This window comes from Sprattus sprattus, assembly GCF_963457725.1.
Source record: "Sprattus sprattus genome assembly, chromosome: 3".
In the NCBI taxonomy this organism is placed as follows: Eukaryota; Metazoa; Chordata; class Actinopteri; order Clupeiformes; family Clupeidae; genus Sprattus; species Sprattus sprattus.
The window spans coordinates 35,375,961-35,398,460 of NC_137922.1; the positions used below are offsets into that span (position 1 = coordinate 35,375,961).

At 44.4% G+C, this 22,500-nt stretch overlaps 2 protein-coding genes across 2 annotated transcripts in view; one reads left to right on the top strand and one right to left on the bottom strand.

The window, feature by feature from the left end:
- The window catches only part of aatkb (apoptosis-associated tyrosine kinase b), a gene marked incomplete at its 5' end in the record, with an annotated part of 57,953 nt that extends 48,458 nt beyond the window's left edge, over positions 1–9,495 (top strand). Inside the window, 5 exons of the mRNA XM_080835460.1 lie at positions 688–837; positions 1,896–5,451; positions 5,845–5,989; positions 6,241–6,459; positions 7,222–9,495. Coding sequence (XP_080691586.1) covers positions 688–837; positions 1,896–5,451; positions 5,845–5,989; positions 6,241–6,459; positions 7,222–7,250 — 4,099 coding nt within the window. The 3' untranslated portion in view covers positions 7,251–9,495. The remainder of the gene's footprint in view (positions 1–687; positions 838–1,895; positions 5,452–5,844; positions 5,990–6,240; positions 6,460–7,221) is intronic.
- A 6,578-nt stretch (positions 9,496–16,073) lies between these two features.
- baiap2b (BAR/IMD domain containing adaptor protein 2b) overlaps positions 16,074–22,500 on the bottom strand; it is a gene marked incomplete at both ends in the record, with an annotated part of 48,102 nt that continues 41,675 nt past the window's right edge. The window contains 5 exons of the mRNA XM_080835461.1: positions 16,074–16,142; positions 18,628–18,823; positions 19,210–19,290; positions 19,826–20,027; positions 21,103–21,304. Coding sequence (XP_080691587.1) covers positions 16,074–16,142; positions 18,628–18,823; positions 19,210–19,290; positions 19,826–20,027; positions 21,103–21,304 — 750 coding nt within the window. The remainder of the gene's footprint in view (positions 16,143–18,627; positions 18,824–19,209; positions 19,291–19,825; positions 20,028–21,102; positions 21,305–22,500) is intronic.

The following is a 22,500-nucleotide window of genomic DNA, read 5'->3' on the forward strand; positions in this document are numbered from 1 at the left end:
ACAGAGAGAATATACAGAAACAGGATATCAGTAAAGAGTATATACAGAGAGAATATACAGAAACAGGATATCAGTAAAGAGTATATACAGAGCGAATATACAGAGAGAATACAGAAACAGGATATCAGTAAAGAGTATATACAGAGAGAATATACAGAGAGAATATACAGAAACAGGATATCAGTAAAGAGTATATACAGAGAGAATATACAGAAACAGGATATCAGTAAAGAGTATATACAGAGCGAATATACAGAGAGAATACAGAAACAGGATATCAGTAAAGAGTATATACAGAGCGAATATACAGAAACAGGATATCAGTAAAGAGTATACAGAGAGAATATACAGACTATAGCTGCCTGTACCTCTGTACATGTGGACTGAGCTGAGCTCAAAGGTATCTCCATGAGAAGTGTAACAGGAGAGTAGACCATGTGCTGCCCACATGTGCTGTTCCATGAGGTGTTTCAGCTGCCCACATGTGCTGTTCCATGAGGTGTTTCAGCTGCCCACATGTGCTGTTCCATGAGGTGTTTCAGCTGCCCACCTGTGCTGTTCCATGAGATGTTTCAGCTGCCCACCTGTGCTGTTCCATGAGGTGTTTCAGCTGCCCACCAGTGCTGACCATGTGCTGCCCACCTGTGTTGTTCCATGAGGTGTTTCAGCTGGCTGCCTGTGTTTCAGGTCTCTGGGCGTGACCATCTGGGAGCTGTTTGAGCTGGGGACCCAGCCCTATCGCCTCTACTCTGACCGCCAGGTGCTCAACTACACCGTGAAGGAGCAGCAGCTCAAGCTGCCCAAACCCCTTCTCACCATCCCTCTGGCGGAACGCTGGTGAGCTGAGCTGATCTGATCTGGGCACAGCTGCCTCCTCTCCCCCTCATGTCCCTGACCAAATCTGCACTCCTCCTCCATGTCTTGATCCCACTCAGGTTCCACTCATTGTTCTGTACTTCAATTATTCTGATACACAACCTCAACCTCTCCTCTCCTCTCCTCTCCTCTCCTCTCCTCTCCTCTCCTCTCCTCTCCTCTCCTCTCTCTTTCTACTCTTTCTTAATGCCATTCATTTCGGCTGATCTGTGCTCTCCCCCTCTTATACAGCACCACACTCTTGTCTCCTCTCCTTTCTCTCTCCACTCTGCTTCCTGTCAGTCAATCTTTCTGTCTGATGTCACAGTCTTTTTTATCCTCTTTTCAGCCTTAACCTGATTTTGTCCCCTCTCTGGCTCTTTCTTGAATTTTCTCCTCATCTTCACACTTTCATTTCCTTTTTTCTTTCTGTGTTTTTTTTTCTTCCTCCACTGCTCTCTCTCCACTCTTTCCCTCCTCCTTTCTTTCTGTTGCCCTCATTTGACTCCTGTGCTCATTGCTCCTGCAATGCCCTGCAGGGCCTGTGTGTTTCCTCCTGTCAAAAAAGAGCTGACATACACACACACACACACACACACACACACACACACACACACACACACACACACACACACACACATACACACATACACACACACCAACACAAATGTTTGGCCCGAATGAAAAAATAATGAGGATGAAATCTCATTATTACCGGAGATGAGAATGCTGTTAGGCCTCATTTTTCTGCAGAGACACAGAGCATGCAGTCATTTTCCGTATGGATTTCGATAATTATGCAAATGCTGCTGGCTTTCATTTCCTGTATTCCTACAGTTAATCGATGTTCATTTCCCAGCATCTCATTTTTTTCTTTTCTCTGATGGTTCTGTCAAGAACAGGGTGTGTTTATGTATGTGTGTGTTTGTGTGTGTGCGTGTGTGTGTGTGTGTGTGTGTGTGTGTGTGTGTGTGTGTGTGTTTGCACGTTTGAGTGTAAATTACTGACATGGGGGCTTTGTTTGTTCTCCACAACACCAGGTACGAAGTGATGCAGTTCTGCTGGCTCCAGGCGGACCAAAGACCCAACGCTGAAGAGGTCCACCTCCTGCTAAACTACCTGTGTGCCAAATGTGCCAGCGAGGCCGAGGAGGACTTCGAGAGGCGCTGGACCTCTATGCGGCCCAACACCGGGCACCACAGCTTGCACGGCGCCGGAGCGCTGTCCCTGGAGATGGCCCCGTCCGCCTCATCATCCTTCCCCTTGTTGGAGCAGTTCTCGGTGGGCGACAACTACCACTCCGATTCCGGCGATGACGTTCTGACAGTGACGGAGACAAGTCATGGGCTGAACTTCGAGTACAAGTGGGAACAGGCACGGGCCGAGCAGTCGTATCACCACTCTTCATCCACAGGCACCCTGGGACAGGGCAATCCACACTGCCAGGAGATATACTACCCACCAGGGGGTATGGTAGGTGGCTGTGGGATGGATGGGCTCACCCTTGGGGTGACACCGTCATACTATGAGCCCAAGCAGCTTCACGCTCCGGGGACAGTCCCTGTGTTGAGTGCCCACAGCCCTTCAGTGAGCAGTGAGTATTACATCCGCATTGAGGAGCCAATGGACTGCAATGTTGACATAGATTACACCATGTCCAGCTACAGCCCAGAGTTTGGTGGTAGCAATAGGAGCTTTCTGACAGGGAGTGGAGACTCTAGAGAATGTATGACCTGCCCTGCGGAGGTCAAGCCCATAGACTCCTACTGGGCTGCGGATGTCCACAAAAGCAGTGCCTATGATTCGGACAACACAAGCCCTGCCTTGTCCCTAACCATGGAGCCTCTGCTTGGGCAGGTGTCCAACGACAGCCCACTGGGGAGGCCCTGGGAGTCGGGACATTATGTCTCCTACAAGGACAGAGATGGGGGCTACTACTATGAACACTCACCCCCCATAACAATGGATGGCTATATTATTGGGAAGCCTCCAGAGCCACCCCTCCAGGAGAGCTGGGGGTCCCGTAGCCTGAGGCGGGCACTGGGAGAGCTGGAGAACCCTCTTGGGATTCCTCCTTCTCTTGACAGCCCCCGCCACGGCTACGGCGACCCCTACCTGGAGACCAGTCAAGGCTCCATCATTGGGAAGAATGTCACCGGAGGCTATTATGACATGATGGGTTCCCTTAGGAAGACCATGCCCAATTCTCACCAGGTCAGCATCGACATAGAGTCAGAGGGAGCACTCTTCCTCCGCCACAGGGACAGCGACAGTGAGGAGGAGGATGATGAGGAAGATCTGTTTGTTGAGAGGCAGGCTCACGGCTGGTCCAGCCACCCCAACAACAGTGCTACTTTGTGCCGGAGACAGGGTTCATGTCGACAACAGGATGCCTACATGGATTTCCACTATACCATGCCCACAACAGATGTTGAGGATTGCTGGTCGGATGAGCAAAAGTTAGCCTACCATCACCCTCCTAAACCCATAGACTACCTAGAGGCCACTGCAAAGGACAGTGGCTGTGTTGCACATGGGGTTCATCATCCACTGGTAACTGCGGAATGCAATCCGTACATCTATATATGCCATGAGACAGTGCCAGACAAGGTATTGCCTGTTGAGTGTTGCCAAGTTGTGGAGAGCCCTCACTTCATTGATCCTCTCACTGGTGCAGTTGTGAGTAACTGCTACATCAATGACTATGAGAAGATCATTGGAGCGCCCTGCGAAGGCAAGAAAGAAATAAAGGAACTATCAGCCGATTTGACCTCAAAGGCAAATAAGTCAACTCAGTATGACCTTACAGAGCAATATGTGGAAATAACTGTGGAGGATTCGTCCTGTAAGAAAGAGGAAAGTGCCAAGGAAGAGATCGCACCAAAAGAGTCCAAACCTGTGGAGATCAACACCAGCCAAATAACAGAACAGAGCCCTGCCACAGTCATCCAATCAAAACAGAGCCCTGCCCCAGTCATCCAATCAGAACCCAATTCAGAAGTGAGTCGGACGGCGGACAGTGGGATTGACCGGGGACACTCCAGCGTCAGCCTGGTGGAGATCGATGACTGCAGTGATGACGACATCACCGATGTCACCTCAGCAATCTTTGGCGAGTTCCCTGTCGACTACGTCGAGGCGGGCGACTACGACACCTCTTCCCCTGCTCTAAAGTCCCTCCAGAAACAGGTGGGCACTCCAGACTCTATGGACTCCATCGACCTGCCCTCTACCACAGGCTCCAGCGAAGCCTTCAGCCCTGCCTCTCACCCGTCCAGCTCCCCTAAAGCCATGGACAGTGGCTACGACACAGAGAATAATGAGTCCCCTGAGTTTGTACTCAAGGAACCTCATGAATCGCAGGAGCCCAAAGCCTTTGTCCAGCCCCTGGGGAAACCAACCATCTCAGCCAGCGTGGATGAGGAGAAGGAGGAGCCAACTGAAGCTGAAGCCACCTCTGCCTCTTTGTCAGCCTCTCAGAGCAGTGAGGGAGGGTTGACCGCTCTTAGTCAGGACAACCCTTACCGAGATTCTGCTTATTTTTCAGACTACGACGCAGAGAATGAAAAACTAGCTCGGGACGAGGGAGAAGAGAAGGGAAAAAAGGAGGAGCTTGAGACTCAACCGGTTGAGTTGATCGAAGATTTAAAGATCAATCCATCAGAGGAACATGAAGAGAGAGAGGAAGAGAAGTTGCATGCCTCCCAGGAAGAGAGCAAAGATAATGATCCTATCAAAGATGAGAGTCTTCTTCCCCAGTTAGAGATCGACACAGAGGACAAGATATCTGCCTCAACCCCCTGCTCTACCACTCCAGCCCATTCTGCAGAGGAAGGCCAGATGAAAGCAGAGACAGAGTGTTTTCCAGATGAAGTACTAGAAACTGAGACTGAAGTCTTGGGAGAGACCGTGGCATCTGAACAGTCTGCAGACCAAGAGGGATTGACTAGTACCCAAACATTTTCCTGCGACGAGGTCTCCAGGGAAACTGGACACACAGAGATTCCCGAGGTTCCATCTCCACCCCTTGGTTCCAATGAGACAAACAGTGCCACTGGATCTAACTCTAGTATCAAACTGGAAGAATATGAAGAGCAGCAGGAACATGAGGAAGCAGGAGTCTCAAACATCGCCTCACTAGTCAAACTACCTAAAGAACATGAACAGGAGGACAGCGGTTCACCAGATACCTCCTGTAAGAAGGATCAAACCCCCCAAACTGGTCAAGAACAAGGAGAGGAGGTGCACTCTAAGATCTCCACGATTGCTTCCTCCCCTCCTCCACCCCATTCTCCTCTTGAGGGTCGAGTGTCACCTGCTGACGGGGAGGAGGCAGACGAGGAAGACGCTGACTCCGATGACAGCGATGAATCCGATGAGGAGCTGCGGACCTATAGCGTGCAGGAGCAAAGCGAGGAGAGTGAGGACGAGAGCCACCCAATTCCCATCATCATTAGTGACTGCAGCGATGCCCATAACCTCCGCAGCCTGCTGAAGATGACCACCCTAGTGATGGAGTCATCCATCGACGAACCAGAGGCCAGAAAGAAGGTTGTGTCCTTCTTTGATGATGTCACTGTCTATTTGTTTGACCAGGTGAATAATACATTTCACAGTTTCTCACTTATTACCTTTATCAACCAATTAATTCACTAAAATGAATTAAAGTGACTACAGCTGTCCTCACAGCTACCATGGTATGGCTACCATATGATGGGAGACAAAGTGTAATCAACCAATACTAGTCACTTACCAGTTACCATTGTCACTCTGACATACCGTACAGAGACAGCACATGTGTAGATGTTTTGTTGGTAATAATATATACACATATAAGGTATATAAAGGTATAAATGTTGGGGTCATACATACACATATAAGGTATGTAAACATATATACAGTACGAACATATTGGAGTCATATATACACATTTAAGGTATATAAAGTAGTGTACTTTATTCACCATGTTTGACTATTTCCTTATCATAGGAGAGCCCCACACGGGAGCTGGCAGACCAAGGTTTTCCTCCCGGGGCCGAGTCCAGTAAGAAGGGGTCACGGGGTGCAGAGCCCCACTCACAAGAAAAGGTCAATGCCTCTGATGACTCCTCGGATGGGAACGTATCAGAAGAAAGTAAGAACAGCGTCATCATTTACACAAACTATACAGTCTATATAACAGGCACATATTTGTAAATAGTGGCACTTGCAAGTAGTGCTGTGCTCAAGAGATCAATTATGTCTGCCTATGCCTCCCTCTCTAACTTTCTTTCTTTATCTGTCCCTTCAGTCTTTTTTCTCCTCTTCGTTTTCTGCTTCTTGTCTTGAAGGTGCTGGATACTCATTTAAGACTTAATACTCTATGTCTCTCTGCTCTTCCCCAAGGTGCTGGCTTTGAGTGGGAGGATGACTTCCCCCTGTTACCCATCGGAACCTCTGCAATAAAGCCCGCCCCAGAACCCAAGCAAGCTCCTCCCAAACTGCCACCTGTCACCATGGAGACCAAGCCCACTATTCAATACTCCCGCTTCACTGTCTCGCCCTCAATTGTTTCTCGCTTCTCCATCACGCATGTCACTGACTCGGACATGGAATCCGCAGGAGGTGAGCTTCTTCATCAATAACATCAGTAGTGCATTTCAGTAGTGTATCCCATCTGATCTTGTTTACTTAACTCTATGCAAGAGCTTGCCACTCTCTGGGGTATGTTATAGGCAACTTCGTTTGGCATTATCTTCAAATAAATTTTGATGGTATATTGTCATGTGAAGAACAGATAAACACCTGTCGTACCATTAGCCGTCCAGGCTATGCTATATGTCGTTCTATGGTTCGGGTCGGACCACCCCGTGAAAATATAGAAAGGCTTTCACAGGATTACAGTACCAACTATATTGCCAAATAACACCAGTTAGAATGTTAACAAGCTTTTATTAGTGCCAACTGGGCTGGTGGTGTTTTATTTTATGTCAATGTGGATTAAAGCATTTACTAAACTACTAAATGTAAATATGTAAATGTGAGTGGTTCATCTCAGTAATGTATTTCCTGGTATTTATTTTCCAACTTTGAAATGTATTCTTTTATCCTGGATGTAATCACTGGCTAAACATTTTCATTATTGCCTAAGCTTATCTTTGTCTCATAAATGGATTTGCAGTATGAGGTTGTTCTTTGATTCCTAATGCTGCACTTGGAGCCCCCTTACCCTGCCTTCCCTCTATCTCTCCCTTCCCCAATTACACCTGATTGAAAGAAATATAATTAAAATGCTCTTGATTAGCTCTGCTATACTTAGTATGCTGCACTAATAATGATTTGAATGGTATTTATTTCCTTCCCCATCCCCCTTGTATTTTTGCACAGGGAGCAGTGAGGATGGAGAAAAAGAATAAGTTGAAGCTGTGGTAAGGGACCCAGGAATCGGCCCTTGTTTCTGGACTAACCATTTCAGGTTTTTTCTTTCTGTATGTTTTTAGGTATCAGGACAGCAAACATGCCCTGATGTCCTTTTAAGACAGTGCCTCCTAACGTCAGAAGACTACTGAAATCAACCCTGTTTGTTTTGAATCAGGGTCCCAATATGAACAAGGTCAATATGAAGAAAAAGTAGTATTAGTCAATATGAAGAAAAAGTATTAACACCACAGATTGGTAGTTTTTCGTATCTGTAGATGGATGAAATCTGAACCAGGAGTCTGCATACAACAGGGGCCTTTTAAAAACCATTTTGATGAAAAAAAAAGAAAACAATTATTTTGTTTTGCCATGGCCTCATTGTACTGATGACCTTAGAGGATTAATCAGGATGTTTAGGATGGATTCAGGCCCTTATCAGTGCTCTGCAGGACTAAATCACGGCTTGGAGAGGAGGACTACAATAACAGAACTGTATCAAAGCCGAAGTGGTGTACTATTATCTTTTTCCCGGACATTTGTTGGGAGACATTGTTACTCCATAATTGTGTCATTGATAAAAAAAAAGAACAATGCCGAATTAGCTTCATTGTCATATTCAAAGCAGATTGTCATCGTTTTGGGACTGGATGTTGGGCAAGGGGGATGGTAAATAATTGTTGAAGAGTAATAATATTAGTTCAAAGGAAACCTACAGCTGCCTTGTGATTGGCCATCAACCAGGAAGTAGCAAAAGTGCCAGGATGATGCAGCATTCTTTAGTCTGGCTAACCCCCAGTATGTAAAATGATGTATTCAATGAATTCTCAGACGTACACTGTATTCAGCATTGATTTACCAAATAATTATCTATTTATTTATTTATTTATATTTATTTATTTGATTCGTTACATTCCTTTGTTATTCTCATTTAAATCACAGTCGTGATTGCACACAGTGAATTGCTTCGAGATTTTCCAGTTTTAACCAGATTTAACGTTACCTTTCATGATGAGTACATATTTCCTGATCACAGTAAATACCACGTCTGATTTTGACTGCCAGTATATTACCCAAGACGCAGTTCAAATACTGAGGGGACAATTGAGATCATAATGCTGTACGCATAATCCGAAACCTTTTGGAGAGGTTAGGGGGTTATTAGTTGAGTGAGGTGTACAAAATTGTTAGCCATAGAGGTTGTTGATCAGTATTGTATTTTTAAAGAAGGAAGCCTTTCACATGTAATTTGTAATGTTGAATGAAGAAACAAATGTGTTATATTTATCATCTAGTTAAGAAGCCATCAGTAATGAAGAGAAAATATGTATTCACAACAGAAAGCTGCCTGATTGCATCAAGGAGTATTTTTCCTTAAAACATATTCCATAATGGCATTTGTTAATTTATTTTTGATTCTATTTTGGTAAATATCTACAAAATGCAGTGTTATAAGCACTATAAGTATGCAGGGTTACATTGTGTTCACTTTATAGTTTTAAAAATATGCAATGCAATTGAACTGCATTGCACTGAAACGCAGGGAGGGACTTAACGTGCTTATTACACTGTTATAACATGTGTTACGACACTGGAGAGCTGTGATGTAAAGCCTTTAGTATCTCTTAAAATATTTGTATCACATATCACCCTCTTGTAATTACACAGACGTTCTTATTCCCCATCCATCTGTGTGCACCAGCGTCGCTCACAAGATGCTTCTTAGACAAACAGTGTACAGTTAAATGTATCGTCTACCAGTCTGCTAGCTGCAGCTTGTTTTTTTTTTACGTAGCCGGCGTGCCAAGCAGAAAGGAAACAAAATAAGAGACTACTCTCTACGCTCTGTGTTGTCCATTGTTTGTTAGCCTCATGCTGCTTCTATCTTGTGTATTAGTTTAGCGTAGAACCCTCTAGAAGGCTCGCTCTCTCTCTTCTTACTATTTTTGTATCTTGCAGAATGATTTTCAGACACAACTCTTGAGTTAACTAGGAGACAAAGCAGGGGATTTAAGGATGATATCTTTATGTATATTTGCTGCCAAAGAGATGTATTGAGGTCATGTGACACACAACGCTAGTTTGACAAGGGTTTGGATGTATGGGGTGGGACACTGAGTGATTGTCATGGAGACAGTTTGATTGGCAGTGGTCTTGCACCATTAAAAGTTGGTTGTTCAAACAGGAGGTGGGTCCGAATGCTGTAAAGTAGAGGAGGAACGTTGTGTTCCCTTAATGTATGTATGTCACATGATGAAGTTGTTGTATCTATACGGCAAAGGTTAATAAATTAAATTTGACATGTTTCTGTCCTATTATTGCAGATGTGTTGCACATTTATGTAAAATTATCATATAAAGTTTACTTTCAGACAAATCAAGTTATACTTAAAAGATCCATTGCAAGGAGACATGTATTTAAACTCCACACATTGTCAAACAGTGAATGGTATTGACTTTTCAATTCCACCTTTCGGGTGCATGACCTTTCCTTTATTAGTATCTCGAGTACAGGCAGTGCTTCTTCAAAAGAGATACACATTGAGAGAACTGATTACAATGATGAGCAAAAACACATAGAAAATATTAGAAAATCTGAAAATACATCTTAACAGATTGTGCTTTATTAACAGACACACACAAACACACACACATACTCACACTCTCAAGTCTTTACTCACAATATACTGTATGTGCTCTCATCTCTTGTTGAGTCCCCTCTTTTACAAACTCCTACACACACTCTCTCTCTCTCTCTCTCACACACACACACACACACACACACACACACACACACACACACACACAATATCACTTCCCCCGACAATACATTAATGCACAAATATGAATTGCAATTAATTAATTATTTCACAATGAATTTCTTTGTTATTCACGTATACCAAGATTACACAAAAAAATCACAACAGCTCTAATGAATACAATGTATGTAAGAATCTGAAGCATGAGGAACTACTGAAATTCTTTGGGAAACTATGTGACTCTATTTACATTGAGCACCATATATATTGTTGCTTTAAAGAACATTTCTTCTGTACGTTATGATTTCTATTCTTAAGATCTTAAGGTCTAAATGCACTCTCTTTCGACAGTGTTAAGTCACGGGTCCTTTGCTTTGTCTAATGTAAAATAGTCACAGAGAAAGCATTGTAGTTTCTTATTTAAAAGCTGTAAATTCATACATAAGCTTATATTTTCTTTTACACATTTGCAGAAAATGTAGCCTCTAAATGTGTCACTAAATATTTAAAATATGTAATACTATACATCACCATACATCAAATGTGAGTCAAATGCATAGGTAAGTGTACACAGTATAGTCAAAAATACTGATCCATCAGAAGTTTTACATGATGTTTCATAGAAGGCTTTCACAAGTGTTTTAGAATCTTTTCTTAATTGACTGAAGCACTTTACACAATGATAGTCCCTTACGCAACTGCGGTCCTTACAGCTAATTCAGACCTCAAATTAGAATGACAAAGAAATAGAAGGAGACGCCAGAATAAGGAGACGTCAGGAGTTCAGGATGGTCTTCTGACCCCAGTCAGCTACTGTGGTCCCATCCAACTCTCTCCCCATGGTCAACGTCTGGTAAAGACCCCTCTCTCTCCCAGGCTGTAGTCAGTCCGTCCAGCGCAGTGGGTATCCCTGAGCCCAGCCTCTGCTGGGGGAAAGTCTTTCCTGGGAGAGGGGGCAGCTCCGATGGCTGGTCCTAGTAGAGGATAGGAGAGGGGTAGCTGTTGGTGGAGGCTGCCCGGGGTCTCGTAGTTCTGCCTGAAGCTCGGCCACGCTGGTGGCGGTGGCTGTAGGGTGGGAGTGAGGGTGGGTGGGTATTGGTGGCGGAGAGAGTGTGGTATAGGGGAATAGAGTGTTGGAGGTTGATGGTTGGGAATGGGATGGGGGGTATTCAGAGGGTAAGAGAGATAGAGAAAGAGAGAGAGAGAGAGAGAGATGGTCATTAGTTTAGAAAAAGCAAGGTAGGTACATCTATAGTCATAGAAGATGAAAATTTAAACAATTCACTCTCAAGTCTCACAGGGATGTGAAACATGCAGACAGGGCTGGGAGATCAGCTAGGAAGAGTCACAGGATGACATGCAAATAAATAAATAAACGATAAAATCATGGAGTCTGAAAAGTGGATGGCATTCCAACAGATCAAAGCAAGGCTGAACAGTTTTTTTCTCCCTACAATTAAGAGCAGAACGTCACACTGACTTAACGGTTGTTAAGAGGCGATGCTGCTCCAAACCACAGGATGAAAGAAGAACAGGTGAGACATGAGATATGGGATAGATAATGCATGATTAAATACATGACCAAATGAATAACAGGAGCATGCTCGAGGACTATGGAATGACGGGCGTTAAAAGAGATATGATCTTTAGTTGAACGCGGTGCATCACATGACTTACAGCTATGTGAAGGTGTGTTCACTCATAACTGGGCTAAGTCTGAGTCCATGCTGCAAGGGGGGAAACATCTGGGGGTTTAGTACAAACATCTGCAATGCTGTCAAGGTAGACCAATGACAGACCAGAACAAACCAAACATTCCAACCACTTCAACAGTCCAGATACAGGCAAGACGTTGCTAAGGAACATACAGTAGGCAAACATAAATTGCATGTGAACAGACATTAACAAACGCACACAGACAGTTAAGCATAACGATGCACAGAAACATGTCTGGTAGTTAGAACGTATTTACATATAGATATGTATATAATGACTTATCAACAACCAATGATACTACCATCAGATGACCTCAAAACAACTCGGTAATAGAAATGTACAAATACAACAAACAAACCACAGTCATACTGAGAATCACGTGGAAAAATGTCAGTCAATTAATTCGCATGAAGTTCATCCAGACAATGATGCAGGCGGGCAGGCCGGTGTACGCACCGTTTGAGAAATAAAAAAAACACACACAACATCTACGCACACACAGACATGCATGTGTGTGCTCACACAGAAACACGCAATAACACATGGGTGGCTTGCTGCGAGTCCATACTCACTCTCCTGCATGCTGGGGTGAGATAGGGTGAGGACAGGTGGGTTTAGGAGAGCAGGTTCAGGGGACGGGTCTCACAGTTTGTAGGTGAAGGGTCAAACAGTACATTCTAAATGTGCTACCATGCATTGTATGAGTGCATGCAGCAAGCTCCGAGAGGATGACTTTCTCCTACTCGTGGTCCGTTTCCAGGGCGTGACCAAATTATGTGTGTGTGAGGGAATGTCCTTAAAGTACCCAGCCCCAGGATGATGTGTGTGTGAGGGAATATCCTTTAAGTACCCAGCACCAGGATGATGTGTGTGTGAGGGAATATCCTTTAAGTACCCAGCACCAGGATGATGTGTGTGTGAGGGACTATCCTTTAAGTACCCAGCACCAGGATGATGTGTGTGTGAGGGAATGTCCTTTAAGTACCTTTTGTCCTTTTTTTACCTGTTACCATAACTACCTGTAACTTATTCATACATTGAAACACTATGGGCCAGCATTTACCAATGAAGAAATACACCTTTGCATAGCCCTTCAAAAACATTCAATTAACACTGTTCTTTTTGGCAAAAATAAATAAAAACAAAAGAAAACACGTGCCTCTAGCTCATTCAAAAACTATTCTGCACAATCACTGTATTTTGGGTTTCTGGAATCAAAATTCCATCCTGCTTCTTAGTTTACCCTTGAAAGAAACATCCAGACACTGTGCTATCCAACCAGAACTGTATACTGCATGCTTCCTAACTGAGAACAGACTGACCATGAGACCTATATGCTGCATATGTAATGTAATTTCTTTTGAATGCATATTTTTACATCTGGTAAAAAAAAAAGTGGTGACACGGCCAAAGTGACTATATCAGAGAGAGAGAGCTGGACCACTTTAATCATGGAGTTTGGCAGCCCTGTGCAGTCAAGCAGATCTCCATCAGTGCCTACCCATTGACAATCATTTCTACTGCACCCCTTCCAAAATGACGTGTCCCTGCCAAGTGAACAGATATAAACAGCGATGTAAAACTAAAGTCTGTCAGATAATACCTCAGCCGTCTCGACGGGAAGAGACTTAAAGGCGGAGAGAGACCCCGAGGACAAGTGAGGTGAGGAGGAAGAAGGAGAGGAGGGACGGCAGAGCTCTCGTCTGAAGAAAGGTTTATTTTGATTTTCAGAAGTAGAAAGTCACCATACATTTTGCGGTCATCATGGTACAATGTCACACTGTTTTTTGCAGTCTCCTCAGACACATGCGTTTCATAGCAGTAGTACTAATAATAATCAGTCATAATGTTATTATTGTAGCTCTTATGTACATTGTCAAGACCTTTACAACAGAGAAAAGGTGTGCATTCCCAAAAAGAAGGTGAAACAGGGAGGTGCAGGATGGGGAACGGCATTACCTTTGGGGCTTTTAGTTTTTAATGGACAAAGAAGAAACATTGACAGCTTCCAGTCTTGGACGCTTTGCTTTTGTCTCTGAATTCATTGAAACAGAAATAGAGGGGTTGGGGTTGGGTTGGAGGGAATTATTTGGGTCAGTCATACATGAACTCACAAGCACATTCTCATACCATACACACACATTATCTCACACATACACATGCAAACACACACACACACATTATCTCACACATACAAATGCACGCACACACACACACACACACACACATTCTCATACCATACACATACAATCTGAGAAAGCAAGAGAGAGAGGATGAAACATTCAAGAACTTTTGAAGGGTTAGGGTATCTATTTTTTTATATCTTTGAAAATAGGGACATCATTTTTGACCCCATTGTGTATGAATGTGTGTGTGTGTGTGTGTGTGTGTGTGTGTGTGTGTGTGTGTGTGTGTGTGTGTGTGTGTGTGTGTGTGTGTGTGTGTGTGTGTGTAGGTGTGTGTGTGTGTGTGTGTGAGTGAGTGATGCCTGCGATTGAGGAACATCAGAAAGGTTGGGGATGGCAGGGTGGGGGTTATCAGGCAGAGGTGGGGGGAGTTGGGATACAGCCTTCTAATCTCCTGGTCTGGACTCTGACTGATTAAGCACTGACTATAAGCGATGCTTTTACCTTCCTTACTGGCCTCTGTTCTCTGTGTGCCCTCCCTCTCTTTATCAGAGACAGTAGCACCAGCAAGCTAGGTGACATGAATCATGAACAAAATGCCTCCCAAAAAAAAAAAAAAAAGCGTGAAGGTAGTGATTAAGAAAATCAACCACTTACCTATCACATATTGCACATTTTTTTTTCCATTCGCAAAAAATGTCACAGAATAAATGAAAAATAAAGCAAATTTGGTCCAATTTATATTATTATTGCCATTGGTTTATATACATTGTCTATGTGATTTCTTCAAAGCAATCTACAGTTGATAAATTATTGTGCCCTGCAAGGGCTACTGAACCAACAAATAAAAACAACCACTATAACTACTAGTTATGTTTCATCATGAAATTACATACATGGGCCACTGTTAGCATAAAGGTATGCCCATATGGTCCAAGGGTAGCAATGCACTCAAATATGTTTTTTATTATTGACAAAACTGATACAACTATGTACAACAGATAGTGTATTTGAAAAACTGAATACTAAAGTTACACTCACAACTTAGTACTGCACCATATGTGTTCAAAGTTGTTCAAATATTTGTATTCGTATATTTAATGTAAAGTTGTTATAGCATAATAGTGACAAGTGGTACTCTGATCCAGTGTGACTGGCGAGAACAAAATCCCATCTGCTAACATTATCTGAGTGCAGTGGAGTAGAGGAGGGTGTTGCTTTGGCAACATGATCTACATTTGATACCAGTATCTGGGTACAGAGCACCTGAGAATCTGTATGTCTTTTCTTTAATGCATGACCCATAAAGTTACACGTCAAAGATGTTCCCCTCTCCTTGGTATCATGAGGAGTAACTCCATAATTGCTGTCATCTGAAGCAAAAAAGTTAAATAAATATGTCTGGAGAAACGTAATGATCATCCTATGAGGAATAGTCAAGTGTTCTCTGTGATGTGCAACCTTCTAAACAATTGCTGGAATTAATTGTAGTTGTTGTATTCATAAAAAAAAAGTTTATATTGCCATATCAAGTATACAACTTTATACTGCAATATAAAGTAATTATTACAGATCATTACACTTGGAGTCATTTCACAACATGTGACATAAAGCCTCTTTACATAAACAATACATTCTTGTATACAGTCCTTGTTCTCTGTTGTTTTTTATCGGTCCATATAAGGGCATTGCCATGTCCGTACAAACATGTGCATGCATGAAAGACAAGCAGGAAAGAAAAACAGATTCCTCAGGAACCAGTTCATTCCGGTCATTTCATCTTTTTTATTTAAAAAAAAAACAGCAGTCCTCGGGTCGGGCAAGGTTCTACTGGACCATGAGGGTTCTGCTGACTGCTATGGTAGGTTCTGCATTCAGTGTTCTGGTTCCACCAGCAACATTCCCTTGCCTGCTGGGCTTGGCTTGCTTGCCCAGTGAAGGAGCACCAGGTGAATGTGGAGGGTGGGTGGGTGGCGTGGAGGAGGGGGAGAGAGACTAGAAACTAGAGGAACGAGTGAACAGAAACCAGCTTGGAGGGATGGATAGCAGTGAGGTGAGGTGAGGTGGGAGAGGAGAGGAGAGGAGGAAGAGGGTGGCAGGTGGCAGGTGGAGGGTCTGTCCTATCGCAGGGTTGTGTTCTGTGTCTGTTTGTGTCTCTCTCTCGCTCTCTCTGTCTCTCTCTCTCTCTCTCTCTCTCTCTTGCTTTCTCTCTCTCTTAGTCCTCAGACTGTCGAAATCAATTTGACCTCCGCACTGTGGAACAAACAGAAGGAGAGGCTGCTACAGCATGTCTGGGCACAGGAACAACACTCAGAGATACACAGGAGCAGAATTAGCTGAGGGACACCAGTGAAAAAAGAAAGGTAAAACTGTCCGTTGGACCTCCATTATCATAACCACCTTCATTAAGGGGGTTCAATCAGCAGTCATTCCCACATGATTAAAAAAGAGCCCAAAATGCATTGTGGGTAATGTAGTTATTTGAAGCTTATGAAACTGACAACTACATCTGTATAAATGTCTACACTTAAAATGCGTAAAATAATACTTAAACCATTTTTAAATGAAAACAGAAGGGAGAGCAGAGCAAGCAGAAGAGGAGATAATAAAAATCAGACAAATTAAATTAGGCAGAACAAACGAAGAGAACAAAAGAGTTAGACAAAAAAAATTACTACTATCTATTCAAACGCTGCCAGGGAAGGAGTTCTGGATTTGAATTTTGCATTAAGTAAAATGCATCAATGCCAAATCAGATGAGTTGAGGTAAATTCTCCCATAGATTGCCACACACACACACACACACACATACGCACACACAGCTCTTCGCTGGCATGTTGTGTGCCAAGGCATTGCCTGCAGGAACACACTGCCTCGGAATGCATACATACACTGCTGCAGCATTTCCTTTTGGGGAGGGGCGGGGAGGCGGGGGTGAGTTGGGCTGGGGCTGGGGCTGGCCTCTCGGAGGGCACACTAGCTCCTACTTTGTCAAATTAATTGGCTTGGCGCTGAGCCCACGCTGGAGCACATTTAAATCTTTCAGCCCGCTCCCCATCTCTGTCATTGGCTCAATCCCAGAGAGCACTGCATCCCCCCTTCCATCCTCTACCCCTCCAACAACAGCAAAAAAATATGGCTGCAGCAGCTTTTGACAGACAAAATGGGTTCCCTTCATTGGAATCTTTGGGAGAAACTACCCAAGGAGCTGCTGTGGCACACAAAAAGCTTCACCTAAAAGCTTCACCTATAGGCTTCTAAAAGACATGACCGGCAGATGGAGGCAAACCCATCCAGGCGGAGGGCTCACACCGAGGGTGTGGGGAGCCCAGACGCTCTGCTATGGGTTTGGGTGTACCAGCTGGTAACCTGCCCACCTTTAAATCACTCTTTAGCTCTGGGTCCACAAACTTCCCCCCCCAGTTTTTAGGGACTGCTGGTCCAGCTGTAGGCAGTAAACAAAACCAACTTGTTTGTTGTGAGAGTCGAGAGTTGTAGATTTTACTGTAAAGCCTAACATGCCTTGGGTCAAATAAGTCAAAGCAATAAATAAAGCAATTTAAAATAAGAAAATAAATCATATAGGGGTAAAGGAGGGCAGAAATCTCAAGCCAACAGAAACCTAGATTTTTTTCATCTAGATACCATATTATATTGATTTTTTCAAAATTAATCAAGTTGAGTCAGCATCATTATCAAATATAACCACAGTAGTTCAGGGCTCATAGAAGTATTGCCCTTTAAAGAGAGAAGAATATGTAATAAGACTGAAACTTACCTCGTAGGGAAACGGGCTTCGTATTCTTCCTGTGCTTGATGCTGTAATTATATAACATACATTACATAAGCATAGGGCTGTGCAGTGAAAATTTTCAACACATTTACATTCAGTAGATTATGACTGAATGTGTGCATTGATTTCACATTAGCACTCCTAGATGAGTTATTTACTGTTGTCACCAGTAGATGGCGATGTGGGGCTGTGGAAGTCCTCCAGGCCACTGCAGGTTTCGAAAGAGCCTATGCTCTGGGATGTTTAAGTGAGACGAGTCACTAAGCGCAGGAACAGAGGGCAGGATGGGCCATTTCCTCCTCCACTACCTTAGCCATTTAACATAAGGCGGAGACGGGCGGGACAGAAAGTGTGTGTGAGTGTGTGTGTGTGTGTGTGTGTGAGTGTGTATAAGTGTGAGGATATGCAGCGGTAATGGGATATGGGTAGGGGGCCTACTGTTACATAACAAATGCCTCAGTTTCACACACACACACACACACACACGCATGCACACACACACACCAGAGCGAGCTAGATACTCTCGATTTCCGTTATCTCTGAGTGTTTGTCAAAGCCGCCTCTCGAGGGGATGTATGCAGCAGAGCGGGAAGCTGTCCTCCGCAATCTGGGCTCTGTCATCTAAGCAGCACACACACACACACAAACACACACACACACACACACACACACACACACACACACACACACACACACACACACACACACACACACACACAGTCTCAGGGTGTGAAGCAGAGAGGGGGAACTGATCCATGTTTACGTAAACTAATGCCCCAGAACGTTCTTGAAGGCTGCAGTCAGAGGACGGCCATGGCTGTCCACATTTTAACACTGTATGGAGTGTTAATCCCATGCGAGGGTGATTCTCATATAGGCCACACGAGGACGTGACCATGTGAACAGGTGAACAGGTGAGAGTGGTTATGGGAGTGTGTGTGTGTGTGTGTGTGTGTGTGTGTGTGTGTGTGTGTGTTACTGACCTGTGAGTACGTGGGCACTGCGACACTGTAGGGCCTCTGGCGGCCGTGTGCCATGCTCTGCTGTGAGCCATGGGCCCTGCTCTGCTGTGAGCCGTGTGCCATCAGACGGGCAGACATGCCGTAGTCACTCACCGGGATCGCCACACCGTCCCTCTCCAGAAGGTTCCCTGTGCTGCTGCTTCTGCCATGCTGGAGGCTGGGGAGAGGGTAATGACACACACATACGGACAAGCAAAGGACATTTAAGGAAACTGGGCAACATCAAGAAAAACAAAAACTATACCACACTTGAATGCAGAGAATTTTTTATTTTATGATACCCGTTTTAAAACTATGTGCGCGCACACACACACACACACACACAAACACACACACACACACACACACACACACACACACACACACACACACACACACACACACACACACACACACACACACACACACACACACACACACACACACAAACACACACACACACACACACACACACACACACACACACACACACACACACACAAACACAAACACAAACACAAACACAAACACAAGCACAAACACACACACACACTCTCTCCTTACCGGACTTGTAAGTGTCGGGGTGCTGTGGCGGGGTCTGGCTCGGCGATGACTCGTGTGTATGAGAAGGGGAACCAGCCTCTCCTGATGGGGGACACACAGAAACACCAGACAGTCGTCAGCCACCCTATTCTCCACACCCCCGCCAGATACAACAGCTGTCAACAATGGTTGTCTCTCAGCAACCATAATCAATGTCACTGGGCCACATGCTGCTTGTAGGAAGGCCCATCTGAATCCCTCCCTCAGCAGGATCAATCAAAAAGCCGCTCCTGCTTGATAGCTACTGTCTGGCTCCCTTGTGTACACGTGTACGAGTCTTTAAATACATCTGGAGGTTTTTTTTCAAGGTAAATTAGTCCCAGTGGACAACATACTTGAGGTCACAAAATCTAATTGGCATAGCTAATTAGTAGCTGTTATTAAAAATATGTCCAGGCCCCACTGTGGAACATGCTGCCTTTGAACAATCCCTTCAAATGGCACTGTTGTAATAGATCTAGAAGCATTTTGAGAGTCAAATAATGTGTTTTAACTGATGCTGAGTCTTTACAATCAACCAAAAAGAATCTATAAATCCATGTTTAAGATTATATCTCAGATTAGGAAATGAACGCACATGCGGTTTTTCTCATTCTCTCCGTAGTGCCAGCCGTCGCGGGCCTCTGGCACCAGAAGTGTGATGACGTCGCCCTCGCTAAAGCTGAGCAGGGTGCTGTTGTCCCCGGCCGCGTGCGAGTAGATGGACTGCACCCGGGTCCGACCCTGGCGCTCCAGCCCAGCGGCCATGGAACTGGACCGGGGCAGTGTCTGGGTCTCAGCTAAGGAGAGGAACAAGAAGAGGGAAACATTCAGAGTATGAGTGTGGGTGTGTGTGTTTAGTAGTAGTATTAGTCGAATGGTCCTTTAAAGATATGGTGATTAAATTGACATTTCATTCATTGTTTTTTGTTTATTTTGCTTACATAGATATGTTAATGTTCCATTATTACGATTAAATACAATAAACATTTAATCAAATGTTCAAGACAAGTGTAGGATAGCTCTTCTAGGATATCTAAGTAGGTTTATCTAAGTAGGTTTTTCAACCAGCTGTTATTTGTAAACGGCAAGTGGTTTGCTACTAAATGTCTATAGGTGGCGGTAATGCTTTACACAGAGTGCTATAAACACCTCTACTGTCTACCATTGCCTGCACAGGTCATGTTGTTTTCATTTCTGTCCATTTGGAAGGCGCTACTTCTAAGCCATCTCCCTTAACATCTTTTACAACACGCCACAACTTTATAGGGACCACCTCCATGAGTGATCATTTTAGGACCTAATCTTTCATTCCCACTTTGTATTAACCCTTACATATATCTGACAGCAGCTGTTAAACGTCAACATGTGACCTGCTTGTCAATGCTGGCGATGCAACTATGTATGTGTTGCTGCTGTCCAGAGCAAACTGCAGAGGTATCCTAAATGTCCCTACACAAGGCAGCTCTTCGTCCTTCTCCCGCTTTGCGATCCTTTTTAAAAACCTGTCCCCTCTTTCTCACTGGCACTGTCCTCTTTTTAGTCCCTTATTATTCTTGTCCTGCTGCGATTGCACAAAAGAAACAGTGACAGCTCTATGCTGCTAAGTGCAGCTGATTTCCTGGATCTTTATGTCCGCAAGGCTAAAAACATCCTTGACTAAGTTGACCAGCTGATACCTAAGGTAATGTATAACTAGACCTGCTCTGCTGGGAGGGGGATGTATGGTACAGGAAATGTAAACTCAGACATGGTTTAAATTTCACGAAGCACAACAGGAACAACAAATGGCACATAAATCTACTTCAAAACTGAATGATGGGGGAATGATGGGAAACCCATGTTGACCCAAACCTGGTTTTGGAGGACACTTACCAATGGGGGTCTTGGTCTTGGTGAGTGCAGCCTTGCGGGAAGGCAGGGTGTTGGAGTAGACCTCGGCCCCTTGCCTGTGGGCCTGCGCGCTGGCAGCCTTGGCCTGGGCAGCCTTGCTCTCCATCCAGTGCTGATAGTCGTCCCCGCCGTGAGCCCCTCCTGCGCCATTCACTATGGGCATGCCTTCCATGGTCATCCCCCTCTGTGGGGGAGAAGGACACCAGACAGAGGCATTGGTCACATTTCCATGATGATTTACAGAACGAGGACATGAGAAAGGGCTTGATTCTCTTCACACCTACTGCCAGTTTCACCCCGGACACACACACACACATACACACACACACAGACAGACACGCAAACACACACGCACACGCACACGCACACACATACGCACACACACACACACACACACACACACACAGACAGACACACACACACACACACACAGAGAGACACGCAAACACACACGCACACACACACGCACACACACACACACCCATTTGTGTGGCATAGAGGTGTAGTTCAGCACAAGTTGCTTTAATCAATCAATCCCATGACATTGGGGTTAAAAGCATACATTGAATAGCCTGTATATAGTAATTCTATATTGTGTTGTACAGTATATGGTTTCTTTGCTGATTTATATTGCAGGATCATCTGAAGCACCAGCTGGCAATCTTGACATATAACTATTTGTTTAGCACCGTATGGTGGCACATCTGTATTTGTCAAGGTTGTCCATGTCAATATGACAGTACCAGCCTTGCGGAGAAGTCCTCACTAACAACGCACTTGATTCAAATTCCCTAGGAGAGAGGGGGTTCCTGTGTACAAGAGACTGATGATTTCACAGCAGTGCATGTTTAGCCTGCTCCCCACCCTGTCACTTAGGTAGTAATGGGTAATGCTAATGACTGTATTAAAGTTCTGCATCCTAATTACTACTACATAAATGCAGAACAACATTCACAAATCGTCAGCATCTCTCTCTTGCTCTTTCCCTAAACCTCTCTCTCTCTTTCTTCGTCGTCTAACATTCCTCTACAGCCGTTCTGTGGTTTATTAACACCGCTGTCATTTCAGCACGGATGCCGCCAAGATGTTACAGCAGAGAAATCAAGGATAGCGGGTACAGCGGCGGCTGCTAATTAAAACACGGCGGGACTCGGCAGGGGAGGACTCCATGTCAAGCGCTCAACGGAAACACGCAGCAGATGGAGATTCATGTCTTCCTTGGAAGTTTTTTTTATTTAGCTGACATTGATCCCTTTGGAGAAAGCTCAGTGACGCGTGATTATTGCTGAGCCGTGTTGAAATCTGTGCAGGAGTGTGTAGACCTCTACCTGAAATCCCTTCATATATTATTATTTCCACCAGCATTGACAGCTGAGCAAT